General features: G+C 51.5%; 2 protein-coding genes across 3 annotated transcripts in view; one reads left to right on the top strand and one right to left on the bottom strand.

The window, feature by feature from the left end:
• The window catches only part of Taf8 (TATA-box binding protein associated factor 8), a 47,064-nt gene extending 27,891 nt beyond the window's left edge, over positions 1-19,173 (top strand). The window contains exon 10 of one of the 2 annotated variants that reach the window (XM_076915329.1): positions 19,146-19,173. In XM_076915329.1, the coding sequence (XP_076771444.1) occupies positions 19,146-19,158 (13 nt within the window). In that variant the 3' untranslated portion in view covers positions 19,159-19,173. Of the gene's footprint in view, positions 1-11,040; positions 16,521-19,145 lie in introns of those variants that run through there. The other variant, XM_076915330.1, reaches the window with a different exon arrangement.
• The window catches only part of C17H6orf132 (chromosome 17 C6orf132 homolog), a 38,199-nt gene continuing 22,588 nt past the window's right edge, over positions 3,908-19,518 (bottom strand). The window contains exons 3-5 of the mRNA XM_034521697.2: positions 10,402-10,477; positions 5,721-8,904; positions 3,908-5,283 (exon numbers count right to left, since the gene is read on the bottom strand). Coding sequence (XP_034377588.1) covers positions 5,166-5,283; positions 5,721-8,904; positions 10,402-10,477 — 3,378 coding nt within the window. The 3' untranslated portion in view covers positions 3,908-5,165. The remainder of the gene's footprint in view (positions 5,284-5,720; positions 8,905-10,401; positions 10,478-19,518) is intronic.

The following is a 19,518-nucleotide window of genomic DNA, read 5'->3' as shown; positions in this document are numbered from 1 at the left end:
CCACTAGAAGCCAGGTCAACCAACAACGCTTGGATCTAAATCTAAACTCAGAACCTCACCAGTGCTGGGCAAAGTACAGGCAGGGCTGGAGAGATGGCTCAGTGGTTAAGAGCATTGACTGCTCTTCCAGAGGTCCTGAGTTCAATTCTCAGCAACTACATGGTGGCTCACAGCCATCTGTAATGGGGTCTGGTGCCCTCTTCTGATGTGTCTGAAGACACATGTCCTCACATAATATAAAAATAAATAAATCTTTAAAAAAAAAAAAAAAAAAAAAGTACAGGCGGCAGTGAGCACAGCGCCACCTGCTGGCTGATTCAGGAGGGCGCAGCTAGGACAGCAGTGCACAGCAGTGCAAGTGCATGGGGCTTCGCTCTCCTTCCCCTACCCTGGACTCGGGTGAAAGTGAACGTCAGGAGCGGCAGTAAATGCCCAAGAGATGTCACCAAAGTACCACAGCCCAGCACGTATGTCAGGTCACTTATGGCAAAGGGCACATATCTTTGTCAAGTGTTTGAGTGTGACAAGCATGCAAATGGTGGCCCTCCTTCCCCAGCACACTCCAGTCCTAAATCTACCATGAGTCCCCATCCTACAGGGCCACCTCTCACCTTCCTGGTTAAAAGGTAACTAAAGATGGTGGCCCAGGGCCTTTGGAGGGAGGTACATCTCAATGCGTCCAGGTCAGCTGACTAAAGGTGGGAAGCCGGCCCCGCCCTGAGCTATAGAGATGAAAGGGGCCATAGTTTCAGAGGGTTGGCAGGTCAGGACAGGCTTGCTTGGCACTTCAGCCCTTACCCCCTTGGCTCCAAAATTAACTGTCCCACTGGGTTTAATACCCAGTACCACAAAAATAAAAACAATCAATAAATCAATAAAACAGATGTGGGCATTTGGCATCCAGAACCAGGAGGTTGAAGCAGGAGGACTGGGAGTTCAAGGCTTCCCCCTGTTCTCCCCATCCCATTGTGCTGGGTGAATGGAAGGCATGTGGGTTAGTCAGTGCCCTCTGGAAAGGCTGGGCCACAGGGAATGGTCACAGCTCGAAGACAGGCAGCTGTGAGCAAACAGGAGGGCCAGGGTGAGTCTGCCCGGCTATTTGGAGCAACTTGATTCCTGCATTGGAGGCCTGATTTCCTCATCACTGCAATGCAAACAGGAGTCTTAACACCCAGTCAATGTTAGATGACTGTCTAAGCAACCAGAGACTGAGCGACTTCCATCGGTCAGGGTTATGTAAGTGTTGGTAGTTATGGCTGCAACGTCGGGAATTTTCAACCTGAAGTCCATGAATGGGGGATGGGTGGAGGGCCAGGATAATGTGTAGAAATGGTTATCTTTGTGCTGGGAAGCTCTCAAGAACTCAGGCAAGGACCCCACAGCGGGTCAAACTCACACAGCTGAAGTCCAGACCCGTCATTTTCAGACCAGCTAGTGAAAACGTAAGCACACGGCTGTTAGGAGGGGCAGCAGGTGGCACAGCTCAATGGTAGAGCACGCACCTAGCATGTAGGAGGCCCTGAGTTCAACCCTACAAAATTAAAAGTAATAAATATAACTGTAGAGCTGGGCATGACGGCGTCCAGCACTCGAAGGTGGAGACAAAGGGGTTTGAGAGTTCAAGGCCATTCTTGCTACATAGCGATCTGTAGCCAGTCTGGGCTCCAGAGACTTTGCCCAGGAAAAAAAAAAAAAAAGCAGCAGATGTGGGTTCTTATGCTGGGTGAGTCTGCCCGGCTATTTGGAGCAACTTGATTCCTGCATTGGAGGCCTGATTTCCTCATCACTGCAATGCAAACAGGAGTCTTAACACCCAGTCAATGTTAGATGACTGTCTAAGCAACCAGAGACTGAGCGACTTCCATCGGTCAGGGTTATGTAAGTGTTGGTAGTTATGGCTGCAACGTCGGGAATTTTCAACCTGAAGTCCATGAATGGGGGATGGGTGGAGGGCCAGGATAATGTGTAGAAATGGTTATCTTTGTGCTGGGAAGCTCTCAAGAACTCAGGCAAAAAAAAAAAGCAGCAGATGTGGGTTCTTATGCTGGGTTAACCTCCACGACTCCCTGCTGCACCTCCAGGGCTAAATGAAGAGAGAAGTTCGGAGGCAAAACAGAGGGGAAAGAGGCCAGATATTGAAGGACCATGAGAGGCAGGGAACAGACCCTGAAGGATGGAGAGGCTGGCTGGAAACCTTGCCTGCTGGCTGCATCACCCCAAGACTCCCCTAAAATCTCCAAGGAGAAAATGTATCTCTTTCCCCAACACATCTTGAGATGACCTCTCTGGTTCAGTTTCCCCTTCTGAAGAAAACTAAGGCAGAGGAGGTGTGGTGGTCAGAAACAGCTCTGCAGAGCATGCCCAACAGGTCAGGGGGTGGAAAGACATGGTTTTATGGGAATTACGGTGAGCTAACCATAATGTAAGAGGATCGCAGTTTGGATGGAGCCCAGTGTTTTATACACCCTAGCAACACCACATGGGGTTCTATCCCTACTGCATTTTTATAGGATACAGGGTTTCTCTATATATCCCAAACTGGCCTTGAACTCATAGTGATCCTCCTGTTTCAGTTTCCTAGCTTGCTAGAGATGGAAACCAATGTACCTATCACTAAACCACATCCCCAGTCATTATTATTATTATTATTATTATTATTATTGAGATAGTCTCACTATGTAGACCAGGCTGGCCTTGAACTCAGAGAGTTCCTGCCTCTGCCTCCCAGTTGCTGGGATCAAAGGTGTATACCTGCACGACCACAACCAGCCTTTTGTGTTTTAATATTTTGTGCATGTGAGTAGAGAAAACCATGTAGAAGTCAGAGGACAACTTGCTGGAGTCAGTTCTCACCTCCCACCATGCAGATCCCTGGGTCTGAACTCGGGTTGCCAGACCAGCAAGCTTGCCTTTACTCCAGGGTCATCTCACCGGCATTTTAAAAAAAAAAAATAATATTCAACATTTCTATGTGCTCCGTTTTTTGTTTGTTTGTTTGTTTTTTGACAGTCCTGTCTGTCCGGGAATTTGCTATATAGACCAGGCTAGCCTTGAACTCACAGAGATCACCTGCCTCTTCTTCCTCCTAGTGCTGGGATTAAAGTCGTGTAACACCATGCGTGGCTTGTGTGTGCCCCTTTTTATCGGCATGTGTGTGTGAAATCTGGAGGGCAGCCTCAGGCATAACCCCCAGGAAGGTTGTCTACCTTGAGACTGGTTCCCTCACTGGGTCTTAAAGACTAGGGTGAGGGCATGTGGCCAGATCCCTGTCTTGGTGCCAGGATTACAAGCTAGCACCAAGCATAGTGTTTTAATGTGGGCTCTGGGGATTGTGTTTATAAGGCAAGCGCTTCATGGGGGAGCCATCGCTCTACCCTGGGGCTGCATTCAGCTTGTAGGCAAGCACCTTATCAGCTGGGCCAGCCTCCAGCTGCTGTATTCTCTTTTCCTATTCTAACATCTGACCTCTTTTAAGCTGTAATTATTTTTACTTCTGTTCCCAATTCCTGTGTTTTTGTTTGTTTGTTTGTTTCAGTTTGAGGTGGGGTCTCCTGTAGCCAAGGCTGGCCTTAGACTGTATGCTCCTGCCTGCACTTTCTCAGTGCTGGGATTCTAGCTCTGTACCATGCCAGGCTTTAGACTATGGCCTGGCCCAGGACACAAACCACGTTGTCAGGGTTGCCCAGAAGGAACACAGGGCTGTCTCCATTCATCAACATTGATGAGGCACGGTTACTATCCAGGAGAAGAATCTGAGGTTCAGGCAACCAGAGAGACTTGGTTAAGGACAGTTGCTTTACCATGTGACTTCACCTCTGGGCCTGGTCCCCGTGCTTGGCACTGTCCAGTTCAGCACTCCGAGCATCCCATAATATGCCTGGGGAGATTTAAGTCACCAATCTACAGCTGCAGAGCAGAGGCCAGTCCAAACTGGCTATTTATTTCCCGTGTCCAGTGAGACCAAGTGCTTCTCCATCCACCCCAGAGCACGCCCCTGCCGGGAGACCACACCCCACTCTTCTCCTCAAAGCAGCAGATGAATTAGCAAACTCTTCTAAAACCCTACTGAGGGAAAACACATTTATAGACCAGTGTTGTGTTGCTGGGCTTGGCTTTGTGAGCACAGTGAAGCTGTTAGCCGGCCCGAGCCACCTGAGTGGCAGCCGTCTCCACACGATCTTTACTTGAAATGGTTCACCTGCTGTCCCAGCCACCTGGTACTGCAGCTGGTACCACGGGTCACGAAGCCCCAGAGAGGGCTTCCTCTTGTCTACCCCTGCTCTGCCCTTCCTTTCCCATCTGCCCTGATCTGGTCCCAGGTCCAGCCATTCCCCACCTGAAGAACTATTGTTCCTGCTCTATTTGACATAACACACAAACACATATTAGAATATATTATACATATATTCCAGTTCACTGGTATAACCCTGGACCACGCAGGCAGAGGACAAATGGTCACCCGATTGACAAGTCTCCCTTGCTCTGAACTGGCCCTAGCAGACTACCTTGACCTTACAAGACCTCTCTCCAATGTTCTATATACTTCCTAGACCTTGTAGCTCCTTGGGCCCAATCCCTTGAACCAGGACTTCATGGGCCTGAATGGAAAAGCAAGCCTTCATCTTCCATCTCCCATTCTCATGGCCTCCTTGTGAGTAAGCGCCAAGGAGCAATGACCCTGCTTGGCCCTGGCTGGTGCATAAGGCTTCTGATGCAGAGCCCTGTGTTGTGCAAATGGTCTTGAACTTACCTCCAAGTGGCTAGGAAGGCCAGCCATTACCTGTTCAGTGTAACAGGTAGAGGTTAAAGACAACCTCCACTGTCCTTTATGAGGTTCTGACAGGCAAACTGTAACCCCCTGGGTTCCAATAAACCTTGCTAACACAGACAGTACCAGATAGTAAAAACAGGGCCCAGAAAGCTCCTCCTCAGTCTCCCTCCTCCCATCCCCAGCTGCCAACAGTCCCTAGCCAAGCTGTCCCTTGGTACTTTCAGAGACAGATATGTCTGTCTGTCTGTCTGTCTGTCTGTCTGTCTGTCTTCCAGAACAAAGGCTCTCAGTGGTGTCTGAGCTGGGACCTATAATACCTTGAGCGACTTCCCACCCCCCGCAAAACAACTGCCCAGATCCAACCCCTGGAAGTCAGCCGAGTGAACCACGTGGCTCAGGAAGTGGTTTTCCGATGGGTCCCAGGGTAGGCGTAGGAGATGGGATGGCGGGTCCCAGGCCTCACTGTGAACGTATTGATGGGGCTTCCATAGTGAGTGTTGCGGTGAGGAGACCTGGAAGGAGTGGAGAGCAGAGAGGTGAAGATTCACAGGCAGCTGGTCGGTCCTCACTCCACCGCCCTCCCCAGAGCAGAGCAATTTAAAATGCAATGTGCTGGATTTCTGATCTCCAGAGTGGAACCTCAGAACACCCTTTTGGTACCCTCTGCTCACTCAAATTCCTTTGCTCTCAGCCTGGGTCTGGATCTGTCTTTCCACCCGGGGCCACTAGGTCTCCCTTTCGTCTACACTGATTTGAAGCCCTGAAACCCCAGAGGATGAGGTGGGTGAAGAGAGGTGCTGGGAAGGAAGGGACTGGCCAACAGCACACTCTCCAGGTATCTGGGCCTTCCTCACTTCTTAGTAAGCTGCAGGCGACGGCCCATGGCCTTGACATCAACTCTGTTCACGCAGGTCCAGAGAGCCTTCCATCTTAAGAGAACCCAGCTCACCTGCTGCCTTTGGCAGGGACAAAGCCATAACCCCCAGCTTTGCTGCCACTACCACCGCCTCCGCCGGGCGTCTTGTACTTGACCTCGGCCGCACCCCGGGCGCCCTCCAGCGACAGCCTCCGTGCTTGCAGGCCACCGGGGGCCGCTCGGCCCCCAGAGTTGACCCGTCGCATCTCAGGTCCTCCCGGCTGCGGTCCGAAGCAGTTAGGGGAGCTCAGGCTGCGGCCAGTAGAGCCACGGGGCGTCCCGGGGTTGCGATGGGGCTCCCCGACGTACAGGCGTTTCTTGATGAGCGATCGTCCGCTGCCCGAGAAGCGATCCAGACCCCCGAGCTCGGAGTATTGAATCCCCGGGAAGCGCGAGAAGCCAGGAGCCGGATTGGGACTCCGGGACTGCCCCAAATCAGAGAAGTTGTTCCTGGGTGGGGACCCGCGATGGCCCTGCTGCTGCTGCCCAAGGGCCGGAGGTTCGGGGTCATTGCTGAACTCTGGCGGCGGAGGAATGATATCAAAGCTGAACTCCTCCTCCTCTTCTTCCCTCTTGTAGGAAGGAGAGGGCGGAGAAGAGAAGGACTTGGGGAGGGCGCGGCCCTGGAGTAAGCTTGAGGGAGCTGGTCTTTCCCGGGCCACAGGGGCTGGGGATTCGGCCTTGGTCCACCCATGCCTGTAGGTTGGCTCTGAGCCTTGTGTGTCTCGTCCCTGCTGGGGCTTCCACTGACTGGGCCCAGTGGGCCGTGCTGCAATCAGCTGGGAGTCCTCTGTCTCACTGGGCACCTTAGGGACCACAATGAAGGAGTTAGGCCGGCTACCTCTGTAAAAGATGCTGTCAGAGCTGGCCTCTGGTTGGTTGCTATGGTCACGGAGACTCCCTGGCAAAGAGGACCGTCCAATCGCAGTCCCTCCAGCCCTAGTCTTCTGTGCCCTCTGTCTGGCTGCGAGGAGCAGGGCCATTGGGGAACCCTGCTCTACCACTTCCCCGGTCACTGGGTGTCTGAGGAGTTGGTCAGCTGGCTGGACTGGGGTGAGAGGTTTGTCTGGATGGTGTTGGAGCTCCTTTTCGTCCACTAGATCCCCTGAGTCTGTAGTCTCCCCTCTGGCCCGAGTGGGAGTCACTACAGCAACCCCTCGGTTGTGGCTATTCTGGCTGCGATGGGGTCTGTAGAGAAATGGCGCCTCTTCTCCACCGGTAGACAACTTTGGTGGAATAGCTGGAGGAGAGAGGGCGCCATCTGTGGACAGTTGGGTAGCCACTGTGTTTTCTTGAGATTCTGGCTTTTCTCTCTGCCTTACAGAGGCAAGGTCCTTCTCTGCCATCAGCTGAGAGGGTTGGGTAGACAGCCCGGGTGCTTCCTTGAGTAACATGGCCTGCCCAGGTGCATCTTTGGGTGGTGTGGCCTGCCCAGGTGTGTCCTTGGGTGGTGTGGTCTGCCCAGGTGTGTTCTTGGGTGGTGTGGTCTGCCCAGGTGTGTTCTTGGGTGGTGTGGTCTGCCCAGGTGTGTTCTTGGGTGGTGTGGTCTGTCCAGGTGTAGGCTTGAGTGGTAAGGTTAGCCCAGGTGAGGCCTTAGGTGGTATGGCCTGCCCAGGTGTAGGCTTGAGTGGTGTGGCTGGCTTAGGTGTGACTTTGGGTGGTGTTGCTGGACCAGGTACAACCTTGGACTGGAGTGTTGGGGCAGGCAGAGGGGTGGTAGATGGCTGGGGTGGATTCTTGGTGGCAGGCTTATGGAATCTGCCCTTATCAGTCCCGTTTTCAAAGGCTCTTCCCTCTTCTAGCTGGGGTTTGGGGGGCAGAGATGCTACGTTGGGTTTGGCTTCCTTCTCAGCCGAGGAGGCAAACCGAGCCTCTAGCTTATTCCGGATCTGCCTGACACTGGGGGCTGGAGCATCCTGGGGCATGTAGTCCACAGGGGGTAGGGCTGGGCTGCTGGTGGCTTCTCTCTCTGGCAAGCTGCTCCTGGAGGGGCTCTTCTCAGGAGCACAGGGGTGTATCTTCTCAGGCAGGCTTGGAGGAGCTCCCTCCTCTGATGGGCTGCTACTCTTCTTGTTCTTGTCCTTCAAGGCCACCGTAGGGACTGGCCTGTGGCTGAGTGACCGATCCTCTTTCCTGGACCCACACAGATAGGCTGCCAGCTCACTTCGAAGCTTTTCCATCTGCCGGGGGTCTCTCCAGTCAACAGGCTCTGCAGAGGCTGTGTCCTCCACACTAGGGGGGTTGGGTTTGGGGTTGAGAGCAGGTGAGCTGGATTTGGAGGTCTTCATAAATCCAGAAGATGGAGGGGCTGCCTGCTCAGTAGAGGGCAAAGGAGGAGCAGCTGGAGGCAGGGAGGATGCTGGCAGAGGAAGTGGGGGAGCCGGTGGAGGTAAGGGAGGAGCTGGGGGTGGAGCTCCAGCTTGTCCATTTGTCTGGGGCTCAGACTGCCTGAGCCGTGGGCTGCCCGGTGTCTCGAGCCTGGGCTCTCTGGACTGCTCGGGGTAAACCTGAGATGCAGGGCGGACATTGAAACTGGGAGGCGGTGGGAGGTGGGCGGAGCTCTTCTGGGTGGCTTCCTCCTCCTCTGGAGAAGCTCCTGGTGCTTCCTGAACTGGGATAGATGAGGTCCTGACTGGGGTTGGGGGAGGCACCTTCGGTGACCTGGGGAAGGTGAGGTGGGGTTCTGGGCTAGGCCCTATGGGGCTCCTCTTTAGTTCAGCAGGGCTTTTGGGGGGGCTGGTTCTGGGGTCCTCTGGATGCCTGCCATTGAGTGCTACTTCTGATTTCCACTTGATAATAGCCCCAGTGGGGAAGAGGCGAGGAGTTCCAGTTGTATGAAGAGAGACTGGAGCTGGGGGTCCTGGGGCTGGCGAAGAAGGTGGAGGGGGGTTCAGGAAAGCAGATGGTGGGGCAGGGGGGATGAAGTCAGGAGGGGTGGGTGTGGAGGGTGGGGATAAGGTGTCTAACGCTGGGGGTGGAGGTGGGGCTGTGCTGGGTGGGGGTGGGGGTTCCACCAGCAGGGGAGGGGGAGGAGGAGGAGGAATAGGAGGTGGTGGTGGAGGGGACTCTCCTGGAGGCTGTGAAGTGTCCTGGGGTGGCCCTGGGGCTGGGCCTGGGGGAGGTGGGGGGATGGAAGAGTCCAGATCGTAGTGTACCGGCCTCAGGTCACCCACAGAGCTGTACAGGCGGAGGTTGCCGTTCACTAGTGTGCCGGTACCTGAAAGGAGGAGGCAGAGATAAGGAGCTGAGCCAGTCGCTCTGTCTCGCTCTCGCTGTCTGGCTCTGTCTCTCTCTCTCTCTCTTGAAACGTTGCTTCTGTTTCTTTCTTTAGTGTGTGTGTGTGTGTGTACGGGGGTGGGGTGGGGTGGGGGTGGGGGTGGGGCAGGTACCATGGCATACCTGTAGTGGACTAAGGACTTATGGGAAAAAGTCCTCTTCTTCCACCATGTGGGTTCTGGAGGCTGAACTCAGCTCAGATTTGATGGCTCACCTTTCCCACCCAAAGCTGGTCTCTGTGCCTGGCACAGGGAGACGGGTTGGCCAAGGGAAACACTAGTTCCAGCCCTTTCATCCTAAACCCAGTCTGCACAAACAGGTAACTCTTTCTTTTGGGAGACCCCAGTCTACCAATACCCATGGCGGCGTTTAGAACCCCTGCAGCGGAGTGTTTGGACTGAGGGATGGTGGAAAGGAAGGAAGGTAGCCAGGGCAATGTGGCTACAGAGCTGGACACCTGGACAGCAGCCACATGCTTCTCTTGTGTGCCCCAGCCCCTGAAGAGTCCACCTCCCTCTGCCATGCTTGTCTTCCCTTTTCTCTCCTCAGAGTGCTTAGGAGAGGGCAGCGAGCCCAGAGCAGGGCTGCCTAGGAAGGCTCCTCCTATCTGTGTGATGCTGGGGACCTGAATTGGAGCACCCCGTGTCCCGACAGCAATAAACAAAAGATACAGAGGGGTTCTAGAGATCAATTCCTAGGCCTTGCTCATGCTAGGTAATGTTGACCTCTGGCCTCCACACACCCCTCCACTGGCTCTATACTCTGCCCCTGAAGCTTACTGCATAAGGGGTCAACCCGATAATTCCATAAACTAGTAAATCATTACCACGGAGAAGGCAGTAATAAAAACAGCAGGGGAGGGGTGCTGAGAGGTGCCATTTAATTAGGAAGGCCCACTGGGAAGGTGACCTTGGAGCAGAGGGATAGGGGGAGTGGGCTACAGTGCAGACCCTGGGGTGAAAACCTGCCTGGGCTAGCTAAGGAAATGCCCTTTGGCAGCGGTGGGGGAGGGGCAGGAAAGTGGTGACTGAGCCGAGCAGTTCTCAGGAACCTTTGCTCAGAGTCACACCGGGCGTCACCTGCCTAGTTTCACTAAGTGGCTCACATCCGTCCCATACTTTGAGTCCTCTAGAGCTGGCACCGCTGTTCTCAAGCAGGTCAGGTGTCTCAGCGACAAGAGCTAATCAGAGGACTGTCCTCTCAGAGGTCTTCCTGAGGCCTTCTATCCTGCTGTGACCTGGGCCCGCCCCTTTCCCCATCTCTAAAAATGGCTGTTAGCCAGTGATGGCTCTACCAGGCCCACTATTTTCATCCACCTTGACCAGTAACCAAGAGGCTTTGCCTCCAGCTGGGGAGATGTTTGCTTGTTTGTTTTGTTTTAAATTCAGGGCCCAAGCAGGGAGGAAAAGAAGAAGTCACAAGATCAGAGTTCTCTTACCTCCTACTTCTTTGTCTGCAAAATCTTCTGGGACAGACGGGGTGGGCACAGCCAGCCCATGGTTCTCCTGGGCATTCTGAAAGAGACCAGGGGACATAGAGAGATGAACAGGCTTCTCAAACCCTGGCTGTGAGTCTTGTATTACTGAAGAAACTGCAGGGATGGTAGTATCGATAAAACTTCGTGTGAACTCAATTTATTTTAGATTAATTATCTGTGCAGCGCCCACCGAGGCCAGATGAAGGCAAACCAGAGTCACACACAGAGGGAATGAGCATGTGGGGGCTGGGAACTGAATCTGTCCTCTGTAAGAGCAGCAACTGCTCTTAACTGATAAACCATCTCTCCAGCCCCAAGAGTGAATTTTAAAAGTGAATCTGGGTTGGGGCTATATTTCAGTTGGTAGAATGTTTGCTTTGTAGTGTAGACAAAGCCCTGAGTTCGAGCCCAGGCAGGGTAAAAACTGTGTGTGGTGGGGTATGCCTGGAATCTCAGCACTCAGGGCAGGATCAGAAGTTCAAGGACATCCCCAGCCACATAGTGAGTTTGAGGCCATCATGTGCTAGGTGAGACTTTGTGAAACAAACAAAAAACAACACCAAGTATCCTGTTTGTTTTTTTTTTTTTTTCTTCCCTCAGCTAGAAATGTATGCTTTGGGCTCCCATTCAAATTGTCCACTGATCTGTGCACATACGAGAACAACCACAAGCACAATGTTAGTTACAGATCAAATCTACAAATACAGAATCAGCAAAGATGAGGACATATGAATAAAAATCTCAATTAAAAGCAAGCCAAGGAGCCAGGCACGCTACCACATACTCAGGGCCATCCTGGTCTACATCATGAGTTTCAGGCTACAGTGAGACCCTGTCAAAACAAAACCAAATCCAACAACAACAACAAAACCATCAAAAAACCGAATGAAGGCTGGTGGGGGTAAAAGCGCTTGCTGCCAAGGCTGATGGCCTGAGCTGAGCTGAGCTGAGCTGAGCTGAGCTGGTCTCTGGGACCCAGAATGGAAGGAGAGAACCAGCTCCTGGAACCGGTTCCCAAACCTAACACAAAGAACCCTGCAGTGCCAAAAGCACCCTCATCCTAGCCTCCAGTTGACTCCGGATTTTCGTCGGGTAACTGAGTGTCAAAGCAGGGCTCCATGAGCCTGCAGAGCCTCTGAGCTCCAACCTGAACCGAGCAGTGTTTGCACAGCTGTCCGTTGGTGAGTCTATTTTGCATTCTATCTGCGCCCCCTCCCCCAAACACATTTCCATAGATCAACAAAGTGCACACACCTGCCATTTGGGAGCTCGGCCAAGCACTGCACGTGCTTCTCAGGGGTCTCAGTGGCCTGACCTCTGGTCCCCAAGCCCACCAGCTTACGTTCTAGTCTGACCGTCTCCCTCCCACGCCACAGTCTGCATTCCTCCTGGGACTGGAGTTGGGCAAGCTGTCTCTCTCCTTCTTCATTTCCTTTCTTCAAGCCACCATCCTTGGCCTTAGAGTCACTATGTAGTTGAAGATGACCTTGAACTTCTGGTTTTCCTGCCTTCGCCTCCCCAGTGCTGGGACTGCAGCTGTCACCACCACACCTGGCCCTTGTGGTACCGCAGATTAAACCCAGGGCTCTGTGCAGTGCTCTGCCAGCCGAGCCAAGTCCCGGTGCACCTCTCATCAATTTCTATAATACTGAGAATGCTCCCTGTGTTCTGTTTAAAACCATCTCAGTCACCATGTGATGAGAAAGATGTCCCCTGTATGTACCGGATGAGGAAATGGATAACCGGAAATGTCTCAGAGGTAACTTAAAACATACAGCTACAGCTGGCACTGCCGGACCCCGGTCCTGGGCATTGCGCGTCACCACGGCCCTTCCTTTAAGGACTAGCGGAGCTGCCCCTTGTAAACGGGCTCAATGTGACCAGCCCTGCTACCTAGCCACAGGACTGAGAAAATACTTCAACCCTCCCTGTCTGTTAGCTCTACCTGTGAACTTGTGCTAAAGCCGGAAGGTACCCATGCACCCACCTGTGATGGTTTGAATAGGAACAGCCCCCACAGACGCCTGTGTTTGAATGCTTGGTCCATGGGCAGCGGCACTATTAGGAGGTGTGCGACTATGGGGTTGGGATCTGAGGTCTCATATGCTCATAAGTAGGCCTTGTGGGGAAGTCTCCTGCTGCCTGTGGATCAAGATGTAGAACTAACTCTCAGCTCCTCTTCCTTGCATGCTAGTCTGCTTGCATGCTTCATGGTGTTTCTCACCATGAAGATAAAGGACTGAACCTCTGAAACCGTAAGCCAGTCCCAATTCATTGTTTTCCATTATAAGAGCTGCCATGGTCATGGTGTCTCTTGACAGCAATGAAACCCTAACTAAGACACCATCTAACGAGGTAATGTCCAGAAAGCACTGGGCTCATGGCACAGAGAAGTCAATAAATGTTCCTAATGTTACAGAGGAGCCACCTGTCCCCTATGCAAGCCAGGCCCTACTAACATGCTGCTATCCTGAACCACCCAGGCAAGGCTCAACTCTCCAGAAGTCCCCTGTACCGCCCACTTCGCCCTCTCCATTCATAAGGCAAGCACCTTTGTCTGCTTTCTCGGTAGTTCTTTTTATGTATATTATATATATATATATGTGTGCTGGCCTCTGTGTGTGTGTGTATGTATGTATGTATGTGTGTATAGAATACAAGTCAACCTGAAATATCCCTCTGGAATCATCCACCTTTGTTTTTGAGACTGGACTGGAGCTGGCCAAGTAGGTCATGCTGGATACCAGTGAGCCTCCAGAAAGCTTTTGTTCCCGCTCTACAATGCATAGGGATTGTGTGTGTGTGTGTGTGTGTGTGTGTGTGTGTGTGTGTATATATACACTGTATGTCTGCAGGAGTCCTTGAAGGTCAGACGAAGGTGTTAGATCCCCCAGGAACTGGAATTATAGTGGTTATGAATCACCATGCTCTTTATAAGAGGAACAAATTCTCTTTTTTTGGTTTTTTTCGAGACAGGGTTTCTCTGTGTAGTCCTGGCTGTCCTGGAACTCACTCTGTAGACCAGGCTGGCCTAGAACTCAGAAATCCGCCTGCCTCTGCCTCCCAAGTGCTGGGATTAAAGGCGTGCGCCACCACTGCCCGGCTGAGCAAATTCTCTTGAGCATCTCTCCTGCCCCTCTAGATGCTCTTTTTTGAGACAAGGTCTCTCTATGCTTTATGTAGCCTAGCTGTTCTGGAACTTACTGTGAGGACCAGACTGGCCTTGAACTCACAGAGTTTTGCCTGCCTCGGCCTTCTGAGTGCTGCTGGAATTAAAGGCGCGTGCTGATACACTCAGCTCTAGATAATTCTTTATTTCTTCCGATGAAACTGGGGGACTTCTTGGTGTCCACAGACCTACCAGGTCTTAAGGCATCCTCAAATTAAACACAGAAAGTCCAGTTGTTACTGGTGGCCTGATGTTGTTAACCCCCAGCCTTAGGGGCTTAGGAAGGTAGACACTCTGGATCAGACCTTGGTTCCCAGGACCCTCAGAGCCTTTCTGGTAATCTGTGGCAGCTACATCCTTTTCATACTCGTAAACAATTCTGGCGTTAGACTAACCTTAAAGTACATTCTGTCTTATCTACTTCAGTGACATACATGTTCTGTGCTGACTCTGTCTCTGCCCAGCAAAGGAGTCTCCCCAGACCTTCTGAGAAGCACCACACGAATGGAAATTGCTAATAACCATCACTGAAGACGCTCTCTCTGGTGTGATGGGGGCCAGGGTTGAGAGCTCGGCTGACTCTCTGAAGCATAACTGGAAATCAGAAAGGCTTGAGACTTAGCATCAAAAGTCTCGGGTCCTGTTTGTGCTCAGCCTTGTCGGCAGTGTGACCCTAGGCAGGCGGTGACAGGTTAGGGTGGAGACAGTGCTTGAAAACAAGGTCTCACTCACATTCACAATCCCCCTGTCTCAGCACTGCACCCTGAATGCCATGCGCATGCCTAGTGCCTCCAAAGAGCAGGAGAGGGGATTAGATCCTGAGTACAGATGAGTGTGAGCAGCCATGCAGAGGCTGGACCTGAACCCAGGTCCTCTGCAAAAACTAGTGCTCTTAACTGGCAAGCCATCCCTCCAGACCCCAACTCCTCCTTTTCTATGTATCTATGAAACCCATTTTCTTCACATAAAATGCAGACACTAGGAGGCACACATATAAATGAAAGCAAAATGCTCTTTCGACAGAAAATAGATCCACAAAGGTAATGCAACCCCAGGCCATTATCCTCTAATGCCTCCCCCCCCCCAGCAAAGGCAAGAAGCTACAAACCATCAAAGCCACCTGCAGGTCCCCCCCTTCCTCCCTCCTTCCTTCTCTCTCTCTCCTCTCTCTCTCCCTTTCCATCCTTGCTTCCTTTTGGTTTTTCGAGACAGGGTTTCTCTGTGTAGCCCTGGCTGTCCTGGAACTCCCCATGTAGACCAGGCTAGCTTCAAACTCAGAGCTCCACCTGCCTCTGCCTCCCAAGTGCTGGGATTAAAGTTGTGCACTACAACCCAGCCTGCTTGCTTGTTTTGAGGTGCTGGGGATGAACCCTGGATTTTCAGGGTTTCAATCTATAGGTGGCCTCAAACTCCTGCCAAAGCCTCGAGTGCAGGATTATAGGTGTATACTACAACACCCAGCCGTTTGATCCTAAAACACTGCAAACAAGCCAGCCACCCCAGACCGCAGCACGGAAGCCTGTCCTTAGAGCGTGACTTGGCAATAGCAGCTCAGGCTTGGGCTGGCTCCTTAGTATCTCCCCTGACACAAGGAACCCCCGGTAGTCCAGCCTCAGCCTCGTTCCTCCAGTATCTCCCAAGCAGTCCCAGTCTGCCCAAGCCCCTGCGTTTTCTTCTCATACATCACTGCTTTGGCTCTTAGCAGCCGCGTCCAGCACACTGGAGAACTTATCTGAATCTCGGCCTCAGAAAAACAGACGGGGAGTTTCCTCCTTTGGTATGGGACCCGGACTTCTGGGATCAAGAGCACGGGGCCTGGATGGTGATCAGTTCAGCGTGGACAGTGCAAGTTTGTAGGGCATCATGCTCAAGGTGGCCCAGTGTCTCGCCATCCTTCTCAGACTCTGGGAGCTGAGGCAAATCCTCATGAAGAAGAGAGGGTCCAGGGATGGTGAGAGGGCGCAGTGGGGAAAGAGCTTGCTGTGTAAGCATGAGTTCCAATCCCTAGAGCCCATGTAAAGGTGGAAGCCATAGTGCCTGTAATGGCAGCACTCCTATGGTGAGATGAGAGTCCCTGGACGGGGAAGTGTCCAGGCCAGCTGGCCTGGCACAGTGAAACAAGAGACCCTGTCTCAAACCAGCAGAAGGTGAAGAGCAACACCCAAGGTTGGCCTCTGACTTCTACACATATCCTGTGGCAAGTGCACCTGTGCGTGTAGCCTCCCCGCCACCCCAGACAGACAGACAGACATTCAGACAGACAGACACAAACACGCACACACACACAGGCACACACACTCAAAGAGGAGAGATGCATGTACAGGCTCTGTATAATCCTGGAGTCCGGAGGGTGTGCCACGGAGATCGGTCAGGGACAGTTGGCAGTCACTGGCTGTAAACAGCTTCCCAGATAACAGTATTTTATCAACACTACATTCTTGAGTGTTACTGAAGTTTCTATCCTTAGGCAGTATGTCCAGGGAGGACTTGGGGATAAAAGGACACCATGTCTCAGGTCTTGAAAAGTTCAGAAGGAAATAAAATACAGTTTAAAACATTTTTTTTTTTTTTAAATAAGAGGGATTGGGAAACAAATGTGACCAATCTCTAGAAGGTTCTAGGGAATTATTTATACAGTTCCAACAACTGGCCCATATATTAGGGTTAGTTAGAAAAGGTTATACACTCAGAGGGACTAAATAAACACTGTAAAATTCCTAAAATGGTAGTGATTAAAAAAAAAAAATAGGGCTGAGAGATGGCTCAGCGGTTAAGGGCACTGACTGCTCTTCCAGAGGTCCTGAGTTCAATTCCCAGGAACCACATGGTGGCTCATAACCATCTGTAATGGGATCTGAGGCCCTCTTCTGGTGTGTCTGAAAACAGCTACAGTGTACTCATAAAAAAATAAAATAAATGTATCTTTAAAAAAATCAACACTTGTTTTTTTGTTTGTTTGTTTTTGTTTTTTGTTGTTGTTTGGTTTTTTTTGGTTTTTCAAGACAGGGTTTCTCTGTGTAGCCCTGGCTGTCCTGGAACTCACTCTGTAGACCAGGCTGGCCTCGAACTCAGAAATCTGCCTTCCTCTGCCTCCCAAGTGCTGGGATTAAAGGCGTGCGCCACCACCGCCCTGCTCAACACTTGTTTAAAAAAAAAAAAAAGCAAAAACAAAAACTGGCTGTAGTAGAATGTAGCTGCAATCTGGTGCACTCTCTGAGAAAGGAGGTGACTCAAGCCAGGTGGTGGTGGGCAGAGGCAGGCTGATCTCTGAGTTGGAGGATAGCCTGGTCTACAGAGTGAGTTCTGGGACAGCCAGGACTACATAGAGAAATCCTGTCTCAGAAAAGAAACAAACAATAACATCAGAGAGAGGGCGGGGTGGGAAAGGAGGTGACTCAAGGGCCAAGTACCCTGCCATGCATGCTGCAGCTCCATGTCAGGGTTGGTCTGGTGCTGCAATGTATTCAAATGTTAAATACTGGCCCCCAAGATCTGGTTACCCCCACCATGAGCAGATCCTCACTTACCCTGAGTGGTGCTATGTAAACAGCGCCTCCCAATTTAAAATTAATTGGTTAATAAAGGCTAGAGCCTGTGATTGGGCAGGAGAGAGAGGCAGGACTTGAGGATCAGGACAGGTCTCAGGAGAGATGAGGAGAGGAGAAGCCAGCCTTGAGAGGAGGCGGACCACAGCACATGCCCGAGTGAAATGTCCCCGAGGGCGGACTGATGGAGCAGAGATAATTCTTCTAGATTCAAACAGCAAGTAACAGGGACATATGCCTGGAATGTAAGTTAAGACAGCTCACAACCTGCCCAATCTAGGCTTACAGCTTATACATAATATACCAGGATTTTGTGTCTTTTATATGGGCTAGCTAGAATAATTTTTTTTTATAGTTCCGGACCAATGAGAGACTCATACAGCAGGTGGCTAGCTTTCTTGTCTACTTGACAGAACGTAGAATCGCCTGGTTAGAGCCTCAATGAGACTGTCTAGAGCAGGTTGGCATGGGGGATGTTTGTAGGAACTATCTTGGAAAAAGAAGACCCAGCTTAAAGGCACGGGCAGCAGCACACCCTGGTCAGGCAGCAGCACGCCCTGGTCAGGCAGCAGCACGCCCTGGCCTGGAGCCCTGGCTTGTACAGAGATAGCTACATGAGTTCTCAGTGTGCTGCACTCTCTCCGCTCTTGGCTGCCCAACTGCTCAAGCTCCTGCCGCTGTGATTTCCCCACAGCGATGGACTGTGACCCGAAACTGTAAACCCAGCAAACCCTGCCGCATCTGCAGTGCTTCCTGTCACTTCTGTGCTTTGTCACTGCCACAGAAATGAAACTAGGCGAGCTGCCCAGGACTGACACCTGAGGTTGTCCTCTGCCCTCCACGTGTGTCACCACACTCCCACACACCCCACCCCCATCCCCACAAAAGCACAGGAGCATTTACAACCTTGCATCACACACACAAAAGAAAAGCCAGGAGGTGGTGGCGTACATCTTTAATCCCAGCATGGAACTCTGTGAGTTCCAGGACAGCCTGGTTTACACAAAGAAGCCCTGTTTAGAAAAAAGAAAACAACCAAACCAAACCAAACCAAACCAAACCAAACCAAGCCAAGCCAAGCCAAGCCAAACCAAACCAAACCAAACCAAAAGTTTAGCTGGACATTGTGGTGCACGCCAATAATTCTAGCATCTGGGAAGCAAAGGCAGGAGGACCATGTTTAGCGGTAGTAACCTGGGCTGACCTTGTCTCAGAAAACTAAAAGCAAAGTTACACCTTTGGTTATACCCTTTCTCTGGGCCAACAAGATGTGCTCCTGACAATGCAAGCCTACAAATGCCTACAAACTGAACTCACTTCCCAGAACCCAATGAGATGTGAGGAGAGAAACCCACAAAGTCGTCCTCTGATCTGCGAGTATGCAATTATGCATCATATATGCATATATGTGTGTGTATGATATATATATGTATGTATGTGTATAATGATGTATATGTGCACACACACAATAATAAAATTCTAAGAGGAAGGAAGGAAGAGCAGGGAGATGCTCTTGCAGTGCAAACCTGACATCCCAAGCAAAATCCCCCAGACATGAAAAACTGGGCACCATGGCATGCATCTGTCCTCTGAGCATGCCTACTGTGAGATGGGGGCACACATGGGCGAATTGACAGGAAGGACTCAGGTCAGCTATCCTGGAGTACATTGCATAGCACTCAAAACAAGAGAGACCTCACCTCAAACAAGGTGGAAGGCAAAGATGGCTCCCCCAAACTATTCTCTGACCTTCACACAAATGTCCTGGCATACATATCTACACTCACACATCTACACACACAAGAATGAAAGGAAAAAAGAAATCTGTCATTTACCCTAGTACTTCTGCCCCAGCTACTCCTCTGTCCCAGCTACTTCTCTGTCCCAGCTACTCCTCTAGCACTTTCCATTTTCTAGTCACTCACACTTCACAGCAGTTCAGTGAGCTTTTGAGTTTCTATGATGCTCCCTCTCTCTCTGCACATTTCCAGGTGGTTCTGGTGATGCATACCTGTAATCCCAGGGCTCCAGAGGCAGGAGCATGATTGTAAACTTGAGGCCATCATGGACTACATAAAGAGAGCCTTCTTAAACCAACGAACAACAAAAAACAGGCTGAGGAGATGTACCAGTTGGTAAAGCGCTTGTCGTGAAAGCTTAAGGATGTGAGTACACCTGGGAAAGCCAGGCATGCGTCTTCAATCCTCACACTGGAGAAGCAGAGATGGGTGAGTCCCTGAAGCTCACTGGCCACCCAGCATGATAAGGTATGGCGTGGTTGACACAGACAGTGGACATTGACATCTGCCCTCCGCACACATACGCATACTTGTGCACATGCCCACGGGTACATAATCAAGTACA

This window comes from Arvicanthis niloticus, chromosome 17 (assembly GCF_011762505.2).
Source record: "Arvicanthis niloticus isolate mArvNil1 chromosome 17, mArvNil1.pat.X, whole genome shotgun sequence".
NCBI classification, from domain to species: Eukaryota; Metazoa; Chordata; class Mammalia; order Rodentia; family Muridae; genus Arvicanthis; species Arvicanthis niloticus.
Note: the sequence above shows the minus strand (reverse complement) of the source record. Positions and strands in the feature narration are given on the sequence as shown.